The following is an 18,931-nucleotide window of genomic DNA, read 5'->3' as shown; positions in this document are numbered from 1 at the left end:
CAGGGCAGCCAACCTACAGCCAGCTTGTGAAAGTGCATGGATAGACCACCCATGACAACAAAATTTCAAGGGGCTACAGATCAGCAATATTCATGAGTAGTTGTAAGGTTGATTTGGCAAAATCTGAAGGGGGGTTCTTATGGTTCTGAACTAGCAGTGGCATTTGGGATTTTTCTTGCGACTGTTGTGCTTTCCAGTGACTGCTGGAGTTGCTTTAGGCTTATGATGGTTTGTACAACACTCCTACAGGTTTAGGGCTTGGTTTGGCAGTGGCTGCTTAGGGTTTTGGTTTCAGGATCATACTCTGATATCATACTTTGAGGATGCTCAATAAATTGGAAAAATTAATCATAGCAATAGACTTCCCTATCCAGATTTCCCTATCTATTTATAATGTGTGTGATGTACAATACAATGACCATCATACTCTTAGTAACTCATGCTTACTAACACATAGCAGTAATACTACATAATTTAACCGGTAACAAAAATGAAGAACTTGGAGAAAGCAAATGAAGTTTGAAGGATGAACTTACACAGCCATTGCTCTCAAATTACCAATCCAACCTCCAAGTTCGCCAATTTTAGTACAATTTGATGAAAATCTACAAAAATTTGAATAAAATTGGAAATTCAGTTTCGATTGATGTTAAATGACATCAATCACTTATCAATGTGCTTGTAATAGCAATATAATAAAAAAGTAAGAGACTAACAATAAAAAAATAGGACTATCTCTCAATTTTAAAAAATAAATAATAAAATTCAACTCTATGCATGCTAAAATTGCTACCGTTTAAATCATGTGATTAGGTATGAGCCATCGAAATTCAACTCCATTTCTTTTGCTTTCTAGACATTCCAAATATTTTTGAGTTAGAATCCAAAGCAATTCTATTTAATTAAAGATGAACCTCTATTCACAAACTACAATACAGAATTTCAAATTTATTAAACACCAACCACCAAGCAAACTATCAAGTCCAAAATAGAACATTGCATAATTTTTTTAAAATATATAACTCCATGCAATGCAATCAATCAAGCCCCATCTACCAAGATCAACAAGAAAAAGTATTTACAATTAACTATGTGATTTCAACATTTCCTTTTTAGCATTTCTAATCTTTCATGAGCCTGTAAAAATTTAAAAGCAATTCCATGTCTCACAAACACCAACACCAAACACATGCATAATGTACAAATGAGTTTTGTGTGTTTGCACTATTAATGAATAACTAACAAATATTTACAACCAGCACATAACATATCATAAATCGAAGCCTAATAAAAAAATTATACAATCAAAAAGGCAAAAACAACAACTATCTCAACATCATTGCTTTGGTAGCATCTGACAGAAAAAGTTCCATGACTTTTTTTTCCTTCTAAAGAGTCAATACAATAGTTTGAAATCCAAAACTTTGCATCAGTTCTCTTCTGCACATGTGCTTCTCTAGAGAGGTCATTACCATCACTCCACCTCCAACCCCACAAAGAGAAAAGGGCAAATGCTAAAATCTATGATAATTACAAGCATGTAATTTTAATTACCCAAATAAATGGAAGGCAGCAAAATTTTTCCATATACAACAAAATCAAGCTCAAAAGGATGATCAGCTCTCTCTTATACAATCTTTATCCTAGCAGCCCATAAATGATAAACTGAACCAATACAAGAATGTCGTATTACGTACTTTCTAAATGATGAACTTTGGTTCAACGTACAATCACTTCATAAGCTCCACTCCTGGGAGGTCTTTCTATACAGAATGATCCAAAGAACGCAGCACTACAACTGATCTTTAAAATGAAAATAAATTACTTCACTTGAGTTTTAGTCTTGAAACATTAATTTGCTTGAATTAGGTCCTAAACTTTATAAGAAGTTTCTTGCACAAGTGCCTCTCTAGCGAGACCATTACCATCAAACCCCGCGCACCACAAAAAAACAGATAATTATATGCATGCAGACTCAATTACCAAAGATGACAAAAAAGAGCACATACAGCACAATCAAGCTCCAAAGGAAGATCTGCTCTCTGATATAATCTTTTATCCTAGCAGCCTTTAAAAATAAATTAACCAATACAAGAAAGTTTTATTACATCTTTTCCAAATAATTTGCCTTAATTTTGGCTTAATCAGTGTTTTAAAAGGCATTCGTGAAGTGCGCCTCAAGATGCGTCTTGAGCATAAAACGCCCCAAGGCATAACTTAAAAGGCACAATTCTTAAAATGCGTACGCCTCAAGGGAGAATGTGTTTGCCTCAAGGCAAAAGGCGTGCTTGTTACACCTCAAATGGGAAGGCATACGCCTTTTGGGAGCAAACTGATATTTAAAATATTAAAAAAAAAACAAATAAAAATAACTGTGAGGGCTTTGACGAGCGTCAAACCCCCCCCCCTCTCTCGACAACGTTCTTCTTTCTTCCAACCTTGCGTCTGTCTTCAACGACTCCTCCAGCTTCTCATCTCTCTTCGATGGGTGGACAACCCCTTCCGACCTCTTATCTGTCTCTGACGACCCCTTCCAATGTCTCGTCTCTCTCTGACGACCCCTTCAAACCTCTCATCTCTTTCCAAGCTTGCAACTATTTTCGAAGACACCTTTAGCTTCTTGTCTCTCTCCAACGAGTCAACAACCCATCCGACCTCTCATTTGTCTTCGACAACCCCTTCCGAAGTATCGTCTCCCTCCGACGACCCATTCAGACCTCTCATCTATCTCCAGCAACCCTCTACAGCCTCTCATCTCTGTCCATGACAACCCCCTACAGCCTCTCTGCTTCGAGCTCTCATCTCAATTTAATGTCTCTCCTCAAACTAATTCAAGTATCTCTCTCTCCAGTGCCATTTGTAGCAAACTATCAAGAGACTCTCTACTAGTGTCTCTAAAAGTCAAAGTGAGTTGCAGCTGCTTTTGATTTGTTTTCACTTTTCACTTTTCATTTTTCAATTTTCAGTTCTAATTTCCAGCTGCAGCTGCTGATTGTTCCTGTTCAATAAACAAAAACATGTCTAAAGGTGAATCAAATGGGCGGAAAAAAGATTTTATTTGAAAATACATAAAAGAAGTTGATGGAGAAAAATATTTTAGATGCAAATTTTGTGACCAAACTTGCAGTGGGACTTCGCAAGATTTCAACATCATTTGGCTGGTACAAGGAAGGGAATGAAACCTTGCCCAAAAGCTCCTCAAAACGTGAGAGATGAGTGCAAGATCGCTCTTGAAAAATTCCAAGAAGAGAAGTGTCAAAAATGATCTTCTTGAAGAGATTGGGAAGGGTCCAAAAGGAAGGACTCAAAGTGCTACTTCTCCATCAGTTGGAGATCTTGAGCAACAGAATAGTGGGAGTGGCCTTAATCCTAGGGCTAGAGGTCCAATGGACAAATTCGCATCTTCGCTAACCAAACAAGCAACTCTAAACTCAAAATGGAATAAGGAAGAGAGAAATGAAGTGTGTAGTAAAGTTGGTTGTTGTGTGTTCAACAATGTTTTACCATATAGTTTGATGGATGACGTATATTGGCGTGTTATGGTGGATGGTATTAATAATTATAGGCCAGGTTTCGAGCCTCCATATATGCAAGAGATGAGGACATGTAAAGATGAAGTGAAAGACATCGATGGCATGTTGAAAGAGCACAAAAAAGCTTGGAAGGAATATGGATGGTCTATCATGATTGATAGATGGACTGATGGGTGCTCAAGGGTCTTGATTAATTTCCTTGTGAAATAGTCCTGCTAGTACATAGTTTCTAAAATCCATTGATGCTTCTGATTTTATAAAAAATGGTGATTTGATGTTTTAAATATATGGATGAGGTGATTGAGGAAGTTGGTGAGGAGAATGTTGTGCAGGTGATGACTGATAATACAAAGAACAAGATAAATGGTGGAAAGAAGCTCATGGAAAAGAGGGAGAAATTGTATTGGAATTTATTTATAATCATTCCTATGTACTTGCAATGATGAGGAAGCATTTCACCAACAACAAAGAACTCATCCGTCCAACAGTGACGCGCTTTGCTACTGCATTTTTGACACCTCAAAGAATCTACAAACAAAAGCGAGGCCTCCAATCTATGTTCTCTTTGGAGATGTGGTGCACTTCTACATATGCAAAAATGCATGAAGGTATAAGGACTCACTCAATTGTTTCATTTGACCAACTTTTTTGGCCTCACGCGGCTTATGTTATCAAGAGTGTTGCCCCTCTTGTGTATGCTCTAAGGGAAGTTGATTCTGAAGAAAGACCAGCCATGGGGTTTATCTATGAGTTGATGGATTCGGTGAAGGGAAAAATTGCTGCAAATTTTTCTAGAAATGCCCAGAAGTATGGACCCATTTGGAGAAAAATAAATGATAGATGGACTCCACAACTTCATCACCCTTTACATGTTGTGGGATATTATCTACATCTCCAATTGCGTTATAAGGAGAACTTCTTTGATTGTGAAGAAGTGAAGAAAGGATTATTTGAATGCATTGATAGAATGTTGAGATATGAAGCGAGGCTAGTTGCAGACACCCAACTGGATTTGTTTGATAATACACGAGGGGAATTTGGGACTCGAGTGGCCATTGACTCTAGAATGTTGAGAAGCCCCAATAAGAATAATTCTTCAATAAAAATTAGTTAATTAGTAGTATTCTATCCTTGTTTCTTCTTACAACTTAGAACTTAGATATGTGTTTCTTCTTTTGCAACCGATTGGCGGAAGCGTTTTGGGACAAAAACCATAGAATTGACAAAGTTTGCTAGTCCTGTTCTTAGCCTAACATGTAGTGCTAATGGATGTGAGAGGAATTTGGAGCACATTTGAGCACATTCTTAGTTCTTACAAATGCCATGTTATTATCATTTCACTAAAATATGAAAATATCTACTAATATCTAAAAATTTAAAAGGCTTAAACTCAATTGTAGATTCATATGAAAAAAGGAATAGATTAGAGCACAAAAGATTGAATGTTCTAGTTTATGTGAAGTACAACACCAAACTAAGGGAGAGAGCTCTAAGAAGACAAAATTACGATCCAATATTGGTGAAGGAAGTAGCTTCAGATGATGAGTGGATCACCGAGAAGGAAGAACCTGTCCTCCCAAAAGATACTACTTGGTTTGATGATGAAAATCTCTTTGAAGTTGATACTAGTAGAGCTTTGCCCATGGTAACTTTTGAAGTAGATGATGCCCAAGCAACACAAACTTCTAGTAGCTCGCATTCTATAATTCCTAGCAGAATAAAGATTAGTGATTATTATGAGAACTTGAGTACGTACATATCAATAGTTTTTGAATCTACTTATTTATAATTCTCCATTTCTCCTAACTCCTAACCTATAGCTTTATTGAATATCTAGGCACTCAAGACAAAGGCAAAAGGCCAACATTGGTCACAATTGAGGAAGACGATGATGTTGAGGGGGGAAAAGGGGAATTTTAAGTGGAAGAACTCCTACTATAGATGAGTTTGATGAAGACAAAGACTTTGATAAAGACCTGATAGTTCCCTTTGAACTTTGTTGATTTAGATTTAGATTCTTAGAATCTTGGATGATGAGACATTGTGATAATTTAATTTGGCTTTTTCTCTTCTTTTTGTAATGTTATGGCTCATGCTTACTTTTTAACATGCATTGTTTGAATTTGTTAGCTAAATTGATCTATACGGTACTTAAGAATTATGTTTTCTTATTTTTTTCTCCATTATTCTAATGTTTTTCTCCTTTTTATACTATATATAAATTTATTTTATTTATTAATTATTTAAAAATATATAGTCCCAAAATGCTTATGCCTCAACACCTTGAGGCTTACGCCTCGCCTCACTGAGGGTAAAACGCCTTGCCTTACGCCTTTGCCTTTTAAAACATTAGGCTCAATATATGATTAGCTCATAAGATCAATTCCCAAGAAATCTTTCCATACAACGCATCTGAAGAATCTACTTGAAAAGCTTATTTAAGAAAGAAATTTTTCTCCTTTTTATACTATATATAAATTTATTTTATTTATTAATTATTTAAAAATATATAGTCCCAAAATGCTTATGCCTCAACACCTTGAGGCTTATGCCTCGCCTCACTGAGGGTAAAACGCCTCGCCTTACGCATTTGCCTTTTAAAACATTAGGCTCAATATATGATTAGCTCATAAGATCAATTCCCAAGAAATCTTTCCATACAACACATCTGAAGAATCTACTTGAAAAGCTTATTTAAGAAAGAAAATGGATAAAAAAAAACTAGACGATTGGTCTTCAAAATTTCACCTGAGTTACAATTAGTCATGAAACATTAATTTGTTTCAAGTAGATCCTAAAACTATATTAACTGCCGTACTGTGGTCCTGAAATGGTCATATGTAAGTTCATTCAATTATTTTTATCGACGTGAAAGCACTTTAAATCAACAATGGAACCAAGCATAGTAGTCATAGGCGCGAGGCGAGCCGAGGCGCAAAGGGTCTTTGAAGCCGAGGCGCGAGGCGAAGGCGCGCGCCTCACCTTTATTAAAATGGTGTAAAATATCCATTTGGGGTAATTTATATATGAACATATGAATATCTAGTAATATTAGAATTTAAAATGCCAAAACATTCAATAACAAAATTGGAAATTTAATAAAATTGCCAAGACGAAGCCCAAAAGCATCAACAATTCAACATAGTTCAACATCAAAAGAAAAGAGTACAATAAAAGATTTCAAAGTATAAAATCTAAAAATCCTCCTCAATCATCACTCATCACTCATCATCAACTAAGTCAGCGAAGATATCATCATCTTCCTCTTCATCATCAGAACTGTTTTCTCCAACATCTTTTTCCTCTTCCGTCTCCTCTGCACTATCCACTTGGATTTCATCCTCATCTACAAGTTCCAACATTGTGGTCCGACCCCTAACACTGGTTGCACTACTAGATGAAGCCCTTCCTTTTCCTCTAGACGATGATGGCATATTTGTACTTATTCTTGATCTAGTGTGATGCGGGGGGTTATTTAGTCCAGCAATCTCCCTGTTCAAAAATCAAAGAATGAAGCCATTAAAATATTAAAATAAACAATATATAAACTATAGAAAGTAGTTCTAAAAATAAGTTCTTACCTGCTGCAACATAATTTGACGCATTGTCAATTACCACTTGAATCACATTTGATTCTCCAATTTCCTCTACCATCTCATCAAGTAATTTGTACATTCTATCTGCATTCTTTACAAGATTAGAAGCATCAATAGACTTGATGAATATTGATCCCCTTGGAGAGTTCACTAAGAAGTTTATTATGTCCTTATTAGCAACCGAATCTCTCCAACCATCAGACATAATTGAGCAGCCATATTTTGTCCAGTCCTCCTTATGGACCTTCAACAACTCTTTCATTCAACTAACTTCCTCCTTTAGGTAAGGAACTCTCACTTCATGATAGCTAAGTGGCTTTATTCCAGGACTATATTGTCCAATCGATTCAAGTGCCACTGCAAAGCTGCTCAAACGTACAGCATTAAATGGTATTCCAGCATCATACATCTACCTAGCAAAATCTCCCATTGCCTTTTTTCTTAGTTCTTTCTTGCACGCATCATTTATTGATGTTTGCTTCATCTTCCCTTCTTTCCTAACTTGAACCGCTTTCTTTGGATCAAGAGTAAAAAACAAGTCTATAGGCCCCTTCTGTTTTGGTTTCTTCAAGTTGGATTGGTATGATTTTTACTTCCATCACTAGTAAGCACTCTCTTGCCACAAATTTCAATTTCTTGAACTTCATCTTCTTCATCTTCACCGTAATGATCTATATCATCAAAGTCGGGCAATAACTCATTTTCCTCCTTTTCCATATCTTTCTTCAACATATACTCTTTAATCTCCTCACGTACATGAGCAGGGCACTTAGAGCATTCTTTCACATTTTGAAATCCTTTGACAAGGTGTTGTTTTGCCCGAAATATTCCCCCCTTGTGACTTTACCACAAAAATTGCAAGTCAAATTATTTCTATTTTTCTGATCCTCCAAATGTGCATACTTCCATGCGGGATCTTTCTTTGCCGAGGCCTCACATCCAGAACTAGAACCCATTTAAGATTTTAGACTTGGTATCCCGTATCCTAACTGAAAAAACAATGCATCATATATTTCAGGCAAATTAGGTAATAACTCATTTTGTATTAGTAGCTAATAGCCTAACAGACAATAACCCATTTAAAATTTAAGACTTATATAATGCATTTCCAAACAAATTAAAAAACAGTAGCTAAATTTCAATAAAAAGAATAAATATTATGTATTAGTTATAATTTATAAACTTACATTAATTAAACTAAATATTATAAATTAAAAAACAGTAGCTAAATTTCTGTAAAAAGAATAAATATTATGTATTAGTTATAATTTATAAGCTTACATTAATTAACCAAATATTTAATTTATAAGCTTACATATAAAGAAGAAGAAGAAGAAGAAGAAAAAGAGCAGGCAGCAGGCAGCAGTCAGCAGTCAGCAGCACGCAGCAAGCAAGCAGCAGGAAGAAGAAGAAGAAGAAGAAGAAGAAGAGTAGCAGGCAGCAGGACGCAAGCAGCAGAAGAAGAAGAAGACTTACAAAGGTTCGAAGGCTTAAAGACGATCTCACAGCTAGTTCGAAATGTTGAAGACGACGTGACGAACTCACGTCGTGTTCGAAGGCAGTCAAACGAACTCACGACTGCTTCGAAGGCAGGCAGACGAACTCGCGAGGGCTCCGACTGGTTCGAAACGAAGTCGTGCAGGGAAAGGCTCGCAAACGAACTCACGAAGGGCTTCGAAGGGTCGAAACGGGCTAGGGCTCTATTCGTTTGAGTCGAATGAGGGATACGGGTCTGGCTTGGGCTATTTCTCTCCTTTGAATGACTTAAAAATTCACAAGGCGCGCCTCGCGCCCCACTGCGCCTCATCTCGCCTAGGGTCGCCTCTTGCAGGTCACCTCGCCCCACCTGGTATAAGGCGCAAGCATCTTCGCCTCACTGCGCCTTGCGCCTCAGGCGTGCTTTTAACTACTATGGAACCAAGTAGGAGATTACTTGCAGTGGAACAGACATGCAAAGGTCATGAGGAATGTCTAGCTTAAGAGATGTTTAGGAAATTCGGACAAGAAAAGGCATCACTATGATCAGATTAGGGTTTATAGGAAATCAAGGACACTAACTCAATCCATAGCAAAAAACTAGCCCTACATGCATTAAGGTGGTATTAAATTGATTTTTATTTTTATTTTTATTTTTTTGATAATATGCACTAATTATTTCGATGCTTTGTAGTAGAGGGATTGGAATTATAACTGATTATGCATATGCATCTTTCAAAGCAACCTAAAACTGAAATGCAAGTTTGGTTTTGTGTTTTTTAATGCAATTATTTATGTTGAATTATCTAGGTTGTGCAAAGCCAAATTTGTGTATTTACTTAAATTTCAGTTTTTTTCAAAATCAAAAAAGCACCTCCTAGGAATATTTGCAAGTCACCTACTGGAAAATCATAATCACCATCTGTTGGGTCAGAATAGTACCTCTGGTCTGTGTTCTCAATAATGAGAAATAAGAACACAACAAAAAATAAAGGGATGGAAGTGTTGGAGAGGCGGGAAATCTCCCAACTACTTCCCATGTGTTTTACTAAGCATCCAACTCAGCAAAAATCGCCAAATTGGGGTAACATCACAGTAGTCAAAGACGCAAGGCGCACTGAGGCCGTGAAGCGCAAAGGGTACTTGAAGCCGACGTGCGAGGTGCGAGAAGAAGGCGGGAGCGCACAATTATTAAAATTGTGTACAATGCCTATTTGAAGGGTAATTGATATACAAAAACACATCAATAGTGATATTAAATTTAAAATGCCCAATATTCAATACCAAAACATAAATGCACAAAAATTATGATAACCAAGTTCCAAGTGAAACAAACATAGTTCAACATAAGTAATTGAGCATGCAAGATTTCAAGCTTCAAATTAGATAAAGGAAATGAAATTGTCAGGCCGAAGCCCAAAAACATTAACATAGTGGCTTAATGCAAGTTAATCTATAACTTGCCAAGAGTAGAAGGAGAAGTAGAAGAAGAATTGAAAAAAATAAGAAGCAAAAGAAAAAGAAGAAGAAGAAGCGGAAAAAGAATTGAAAAAGGAGAAGAAGCAAAAGAACTGGAAAGAAGAAGAAGAAGCAAAACAAGAACTGAAAAAAGAAGTAGAAGAAGAAGAAGCAGTAGAAGAATTGAAGAAGAAGAAGAAGTAAAAGAAGAACTGAAGAAGAAGAACAAGGCGAAGAAGAAGAAGAAGAAGAAGGCACAACAACAGCAAAATACTAAAGAAGACAAAGAAGAAGAAGAAGACTTACTAGTTTGAAGCAGCCTGACGAATCACGAAGACTGGAAATGACAAGTTGACAACTCAATGGCTCGAAGTCGCTCGCTTGTTCGAAGGCTCTAGTGAAGGCCCTTTGGCTGGCAAAAGGCTCAAAGACTCGAAGACAATGGTCATACTAGTTCAAAGGCTTGACCCTCAAAGATGAAGGGCTCTTTCGAAGGCTCTCTTGCTAATGAAGGCCTGAAGGCTAGAAGATGAAGGTGTTTCGTGCGAGTTCAAAGGCTCAAGGATGAAGGTTGTGCTGGTTCGAAGGCCTGATGAGGCACTAGCCTTGTCACCCCACTACACCTCATGCCTAAGACGCACTTTTGACTACTCTGGATTACATTCGGCTACCTTAGGACTACATTGCACAAAGTCAAATGGTTTTAGCACATAATTGAAGTAGATTAAAGTTTCAGAGATGCAATGAAATTTCAGCAAAGTTTAAGGATAATGATATAATTTATCCCCAAAAAAAAAAGTATCCGAAGTTTAAAGACAATGATATACTTTATCCAAAAAAAAAGTATCCAACTGTACAAGTTGTCTAAAAAGGTTGTTGTCAATAATTTTTATCTTGAAAGCCTCCACACAAAAACCCAATCTACACTACTCCTCAAATTCTAATTAGTCTATGTATCTCAGGATTTTAGGAGGAAATTGATATTCAAATCTTTGTATTATCTTACAATTTTCTACCAATGATGATGTAGCAATTAGTAGCTTTTTGGTTGAATTAAGATAAGTCAGCTATGTCATGTCTTCATAGTCACAAGTTAGAACGTAGCATCTCCAATTGAGAAATTTCACCAAACGCACAGAAAACAACATGCACTAAGTGACTATAACATGTGTTGTTGAAGATGAGTTCCAAGGTTTTGTAACCCCAATAAAGAACTTAAATTTGAAATTTTCATTGAAATAAATCTTTAGAAACTTAAAGAAAAACCTCTGTAAGATGGTTTATAAGTTGCAGATTATCAGGAACTAATGACTTTTAAGGATTTCTTGTGTGAAGCAACTCTAGATGAATTCCCTAACATAATCCTACATGTTTGGGCAAATACAATAAAGGAGGACTTCATAGCCAAGAAACTAGGCAGGGTCTTGACCTCTACATCCTGTAATAGTTCTTTCCTCACTTGAGAGTAGAATTCTTACCAACTGGCATATTTGATCATTATCAGGCAAATATGGTTTTTACTCAGTCAATAGGGCAGCAAAACATGACATGTCCATTTATGTTTTTGAATTGTTGGACTAGAAAAAGAAGAGTTCCTAAAAATTGTCAATGATTCAGGGAATACTATAGTTAATGGTACTCCTACATACACCTTGTATATCAAGCTAAAAGTGTTGAAGGGTAATCTCAAAGCTCTTCAGAAAAGAAACTTCACAAATTTAGCATTGAAAATCAATGAGATAAGACATGAGCTTGGCAAGGAGCAAATTAATACGCATTAATCGAATGGTAGCTTAGAATTTGTATCAATTAAGATGAGAAATCTTATGCATCTTTTTTCAATTGAAGAGGAGCTGTTACATAAAAAATCAAAGACCAATTGGTTGAGAATGGAAGGTTAAAATAACAATTTTGTCTCATTGATGGTTAAAAGAAAGGGTCAGAACCAGGACATGCAACACTCTGCTTACTAGGGGATTAAAAGGACAATGAGAACCAACTTCACCCAAATTTTCACTCCACTTTTCGATTTGGAGCAAACTCACAAATGAGTAGAAATTTGAACACAAGTGAACTTTTTTTAAAAAAAATAGTTTCTGCCTTTAAATGTTTCTCATTGTTATCCCATTTATACCTTAACCCCATAAAAAATAAAAATAAATATTTCACATATATATGGAGCAGCTGCTATAATCTGAGTAAACACATTTCTATGGATTATGTCCTCTCCTCATCTGGGTATTCGTTCAATTTTTTTTCTAGGGTTATGGTTTTGATTTCTGAGAGAAATCCTCAAGTCTACTTTTTGGGTGAATTTGACAATTCAAATGAGGTTTCAGGGGCGTGCGCTGTTTTGGGAAGTTCTGCTGGAGGCTCTTAGGATTTGGCAAGTGTCGGAGAACAACATATTGATTATGATGGAAGTTGAGGGGTGTTGCCAGGGTTCCATGGGAGGCAGAGGGGCAATTTCAAGGCACCATCTGGTACAAGCCGGATCGAAATGGCAAAATTTATGAACACAAGGTTGATTATTTGGCGTCCAATTTCCCTCAGCCTTCGAAACCAGCTGCCTCGGTGCTGGATTTGGTCGCAGGCTGCTCCGCAACCCCCAATCCAACATTCATGTGTCTGAGCTCCCCCGCAAACGCAGACGTAAGATCAAATGCTCACTTCTCTTCTTGTCAATTTACTATAACCTAAGAAAAAAAATGAAAACAAGAAGAACCAAACATTTTCGGTACAGAGCTGAGAGAAAGAGACTTCAAGCAACGAAGGTACCTAGTGAAGAACCCAATCGAAGAACAGTGTAGCAAGGGTTGGAAGAACCCTAAACCCAACGCTCCAAGAACTCAACTCGACCACAATCACTCAGAATCCGACGAAGAACCCACTCGAAAACAATCGAGATCGCGAACAAGGCTTGGCGAGCTAGGGTTTCCTGTTGATTCAGAGAATGAGAGAGGAAACTATGGTTGGGGGTTGTCGAAATGAGCAAGAGTCGTGGGGGGTGTCGGGTTATGATGCGGGGGTAATTATTGGAAAAATGGTATTTGGAATAATGGGTACTCGCGCCCAAATGTTGGAGCATATCAAAAATTAGAAATATAAATTAACATATTTAATTAATATTTATAAAAAAATAATAATAAATATTAAAATTTTAATTAAGAAATTATTTATTTTTACTTTTAAATCAAAATATTATAACAAATATCAAAATTACAAATAATATATATTAAAAAATTACCATAATAAAAACAATATTTATTATATTTGTTTATTTAAATTATAATACTTTTAAATTTTACTTTACAATAAAAAAATCACAATTAAAAAATAATAAAAATATTTTGTAATTACCTTTATTATTATTTTTAAACATTTATGTATATCTAAAATTTTAATTTAATTAAAAATTATATAAATTAATAATTTAATCAAAAAGAACTTAAGTTCACTTAAGTCAAAATATGATAAACTTCACATAGGAATGGTCCAAGTAGGATTATTTCCTTTAACAAGAGCGGGACTTAACAAACCAGTTTGTATTGTTCTTCGTAATGCCAGACATCATGAATTCAATGACTCTCTTTTAGGTATGTTAGAATCCAATATTGCTAAAGGTCCAATTTATTTTGAATATTATCCAAATATTAGGGCAAATCTTAATGATGAATCATTGTACAAACTATTAACTTTAGACATTCAAACTAAAGGTTATAATATGGATTCAAGAAGCTCAAACCTTGAACTTATTTATCAAATTTATTATAAAGCAACAACTTCAACAATATTACCAAATTCAATCCAAACAAGTGAAAAAGGAGAAACTCTTATGTTACAAGCCAATTATAATATAAAATCCTTTGCCTCTCATCCCAAGAAACTTCTATGGAATGAGATTCAGGCTGGGGGAGAGTGGGAATTCACAAATTTAAACGAAACAGACCATCAAATTATTCTAGAAAGACAAAAGACGATGGCCACAAAAATTGTTCTAGACAACGAAGGAAACGTTAAAATTAACTTTCAACCCTTACTCACGAGAAGTCAGAGTTTAGGACAAACTTCTAAACAACCAATTGATTTATGAAGAAAGAGTATTTCAAGTCTCTACACTTATGTCGAACCAAATCTTAAGTTAAAAGGTGTCGACTTTGGTCCAGAAATACCTCAAGGATATTATCAAGAAATTCTTGAATCTAGTTCTCCAACAGAATCACAAATCTTAATAGAAGAACAAAGAGAAAACCTTTATGAAGAAAATCAAAGGAAAAACATTATGGTAATTAATTCAGAATTTGAGCCAGATATGAAAATAATCGAAAGAGACTACCATCATAATCTTAATGAAAAGAATAGAAAACTATTTCTCAAGAAATACAATCATGAAGAAAGAGAACAAATTAAGACAGAATGGTTTACAGAGATGAAACGGTTAAAAGAAAATATTCCTTTCTTCAAATTTGTCAAAGAAATACAAGAAATCAATGTTATTCAAAATCCTGTTAAAAACTAGAAAACAAATGACAATTACTTTGTCAAGTTAGTCCATCCTCCAGAAAATTCAATTAAATTCAATTATAAAGGAACAAAAATTTTAGCATCACCCTTTAAAGAATCAAAAGGAAAAGGTGAAGTTGATCAATTAATTAGTCAAAATAATCAGATGCTTAGATCAATAGCTACTCAATCAACAAGGATTGAAGAGCATCTAGAGAACCTTACTGAAATTAAGAATATTAGTACTTATGAAAAAGGTGAATCAAGCGGATCAAAAGAAAAACTGGAAGAACCAATTAAGTTTGACATAATTGATCAAAATCTTAAGAATTTCAACTTTGACAAACAAAATGAATAACTTATCAAAAGAATTGATGAACTAGTTAGTCAAACTTCAAACCTTAAGATTAATACAAAATCTAGAGAAGCAGCAATTAATGCTCTTGAATCTAACTTCACAAAAGAAAGCTTTGACCTTAACAAAATCAAAGACTGGAAGAGTCAAAGTCAAAGAACTTATTATGCAAAACCTACTCCACCGAGTCTTTTATCAGAAGAATCTAATGATCTTCTTCCACAAAGAAACTTTCAAGGAAACGAAATTCATGAATGGAGAATTGATGGTCTAATAGAACATCAACTTCATTCTTTTTTACATCAAATGGCTATGGCAGCAACTGCCTATAGACTTCATTCAAACAGAGCCAGTGAAGAGCAAATTGTTTCACTTCTTTCTCATGGTTTCACTGGAACTCTTAGAGAATGGTGGGATCATTATCTCACTCTTTTAGAAAAAAGATAGATTTACGAATCAAAAAAAGTTAAGGAAGAAAATGGAATTGCTACTCAAGAAAGTGATGCTGTTGCAGCACTTATTTGGTCAATCTTTAGACAATTCATAGGTGAACAAAGTAGTCATCATGAGAAGAATAGTGTAATTCTTCTAAACCTTACTTGTCCAAAATTATCAGATTTTCAATGGTACAAAGATATTTTTATCGCCAAAGTCATGAGTAGACCAGACGGAAGGTCTGGATTTTGGAAAAAAAAAATTCATTAGTGGATTACCAAAACTTTTCGCTCAAAGAGTTAGAGATCGTGTTAAAGAAACTCTGGGAACAAATTATGAATCAATAACTTATGGTCAAATTGTTTGCACAATTAATCATGAAGGTCTTAAATTATGCAATGAGCTTAAGATGCAATCTCAGATGAAGTCTGAGTTCAAAAGAAACAAAGGTGAACTTGGAGACTTTTGTGCCCAGTATGTGTATGAGAAAATTCAAGCACCTTCAAGAAAGCACTTAAAGAAGACTTATAAAAAATATAAACCATCCAAAAAATATTACAAAAATTACGATAAAAAATATTATAAGAAGAAAAAGAAAAAGGTTGAAGAAACTTCAAAGCCTCAAAAGAAAGAGAAACCTCAAAAGTTTAAGCATCAAAAAACATGCTTCAAGTGTGGCAAAAAGGGACATTACGCGAGAGATTGTAGAGTTAAGCAAGAAATAAAAGAACTTAATATAGGAAAGAAATTAAAAAGACAAATGCTTAATTTAATTATCAATAGTGATTCAGAAGAATCAGAAACCTATTACTCCAGTTCATCTGAAAAGGAGTTTATTAATGAAATAATTACAAGCTCTGAATCCCTTAGTCAAAGTACCTCTTCAGAAGAATCGTGTGAAGAAGACTTAGGATTTTGTTCTTGCAATAAATGCTCAAAATCCGTTAATGTTATTTCAGAGAGAAATGAAATTATTCTGGAAATGATTGAGCATATTCAAGAACCATAAATTAAGAATAAGTATTTACAAAAGTTGAAAAGAAATTTAGAAAAAGATAAACTTCCCAAAATTAATGAAGGCTATAATCTTGAAGAAATATTCAATAGATTCAAAGATAAAGAAGTATTACCAAAAGAAAATTTATCCATTCAAGATTTACAAAGAGAAGGTAATCAAACCAAAGAAGAAATAAAGAAGTTAAAGGAACAAAGTGAAGAATTTAAACAGGAAATGCTTCATTTAAATTCAAAAATCGAAAAGATTAATAAAGGAAAAGAAAAAATCAATTCAGATGATGAAGATGATTTTCAAATTAATCAAGGATTTCTTCATTATTTATCAAAAGTAAATATTCATAAATGGTACTCAGAAATCAAGATTGTTATTAACAAAGATTTTGTTCTTAAAGGCTGTGCTCTTTTAGACACAGGAGCAGACCTTAATTGTATTCAAGAAGGACTTATTCCTACTTGTTATTATGAAAAAACAAAAGTTCAATTATTTAGTGCAACGAATTCTACACTCAAAATACAATACAAAATCTCTAACGTTCACATTTGTAAAGACAACATTTGTCTTAGAAACACCTTTGTACTTGTCAAAAATATGCAACAAGAAATTATACTTGGAACCCCCTTCTTTACAATGATTTACCCTTTTACGGTAAATGAAAAAGGAATATCTACTTCAATAATTAATCAAGAAATTACGTTTGAATTTATTGACAAAATGCATGAAAAAGAAATTAACACACTTAAGGATTTAGGAATAAGTAAAATAAATCTTATTCAAAATAAACAAAAGCATATTAAATCTTTATCAAGAGAAATTTATCATAAAAAAATTGAGGAACAGATCCAAAATCCATAAATTAAAAGACAAATTTATTTATTCAAAGAAAAACTTGAAAAAGAAGTCTGTTCTGACCTCCCAAATGCTTTTTGGGACAGAAAGAAACATTTAATCAAACTACCTTATGTTAAAAGTTTTAATGAAGAAAAAATACCTATGAAAGCGAGACCAATTCAAATGAATAAAGAGTTACTTGAGTACTGTAAAAAAGAAATTCAAGATTTACTCAATAAAAAATTAATAAGGAAAAGTAAATCTCCTTGGAGCTGTGCAGTTTTCTACGTTTAGAATCAAGCTGAAATAGAAAGAGGAGCCCCAAGACTTGTTATTAATTACAAACCTTTAAATAAAGCCTTACAATGGATTAAATATCCAATACCTAACAAAAGAGATTTACTCAATAGACTTAATACTGCTTCAATATATTCAAAATTTGATATGAAGTCAGGATTCTGGCAAATATAGATTGCTGAAGAAGATAAATACAAGACTGCATTTACGGTACCATTCGGACATTACGAATGCAATGTTATGCCATTTGGACTCAAAAATGCCCCTTCAGAATTTCAAAATATTATGAATGAAATTTTTAATAATTATACAAATTTCACAATCGTCTATATTGACGATGTCCTTGTTTACTCTGAGTCAATTAGTCAACATTTTAAGCATTTAAATACTTTTTATCATATTGTTAAAAAGAACGGCTTGGTCAGTTCTAAACCAAAGATTAAATTGTTTCAAACTAATATTAGATTCCTTGGACACCAAATTTATTAGAATAAAATTACCCTAATTCAAAGATCCTTAGAATTTGCCGATAAGTTTCCAAATGAAATTACCAACAAAAATCAATTACAAAGATTCTTAGGATGTCTTAATTACGTGGCAGATTTTATTCCAAATATTAGAATTCTAATTAAACCATTATTTAAAAGACTTAAGAAAAATCCTCCAATTTGGGATAATGAATGTACTCAAATTATTATCAAAGTAAAAACTTTAGTTAAAACGTTACCATGCCTTAGTCTTCCTGACCTAGAAGCCTTTATGATTGTTGAAACAGATGCCTCTAATGAAGGATTTGGAGGTGTACTTAAACAAAGAATTAATTCAAAAGAAACCCTAGTTAGATTTCACTCAGGAGCCTGGTCAGGTCCTCAAATCAATTACTCCACCATCAAAAAAGAGATGCTTTCAATTGTTTTGTGTATTCAAAAGTTTCAAGATGATTTAATTAACAAAGAATTTTTACTCCGAATTGATTGCGCCAGTGCAAAAAATATTATTGAGAAAGACGTCAAAAATCTTGTTTCAAAATAAATTTTTGCAAGATGGCAAGTAATTCTTTCTGTTTTTGACTTCCAAATCGAATTTATTAAAGGAATTTCAAACTCAATTCCGGATTTTTTAACAAGAGAATTCTTACAGGGAAACTATGGCCAGAAGACAAACCGCGAGTGACCTTTACTCCAAAGCCTCTTCTTCAAAAACCCCAGAAAAAATTCCATTAACCAATAGATTCTCCCCACTTGAAAGACCCTCAAAACCTCAAACCCCTAGCTTCAAAGACATCATGGAAGGGAAGGTGTCTTCACCCAGACCTTCTCCATCAAAAGATTCTCCAAAGGGATATTTTACCAAAAATATTTACGAAGATCTTTTTCCAGTTGAAGCTGAATGGTAAGCTTCTCAACCATTTGAAGTTATCAAAAAATGTTTT

At 34.4% G+C, this 18,931-nt stretch overlaps 2 protein-coding genes across 3 annotated transcripts in view; one reads left to right on the top strand and one right to left on the bottom strand.

Annotated features, from left to right (window-relative positions):
• The window catches only part of LOC131164312 (phosphomevalonate kinase, peroxisomal), a 51,717-nt gene extending 38,582 nt beyond the window's left edge, over positions 1-13,135 (bottom strand). Inside the window, exons 1-3 of one of the 2 annotated variants that reach the window (XM_058121413.1) lie at positions 12,842-13,115; positions 794-852; positions 537-605 (exon numbers count right to left, since the gene is read on the bottom strand). In XM_058121413.1, the coding sequence (XP_057977396.1) occupies positions 537-544 (8 nt within the window). In that variant the 5' untranslated portion in view covers positions 545-605; positions 794-852; positions 12,842-13,115. Of the gene's footprint in view, positions 1-536; positions 606-793; positions 853-12,841 lie in introns of both variants that reach the window. The other variant, XM_058121414.1, reaches the window with a different exon arrangement.
• Positions 3,976-5,453, top strand: LOC131163370 (uncharacterized). The gene is made up of 3 exons (XM_058119965.1): positions 3,976-4,642; positions 4,934-5,281; positions 5,371-5,453. The coding sequence occupies exons 1-3, from the start codon at positions 3,976-3,978 to the stop codon at positions 5,451-5,453; spliced, it is 1,098 nt and encodes a 365-aa protein (XP_057975948.1).
• Positions 13,136-18,931: the final 5,796 nt, after the last annotated feature.

Source organism: Malania oleifera, chromosome 9 (assembly GCF_029873635.1).
Source record: "Malania oleifera isolate guangnan ecotype guangnan chromosome 9, ASM2987363v1, whole genome shotgun sequence".
In the NCBI taxonomy this organism is placed as follows: domain Eukaryota; kingdom Viridiplantae; phylum Streptophyta; class Magnoliopsida; order Santalales; family Ximeniaceae; genus Malania; species Malania oleifera.
This window is presented reverse-complemented; position numbering and strand designations above follow the sequence as displayed.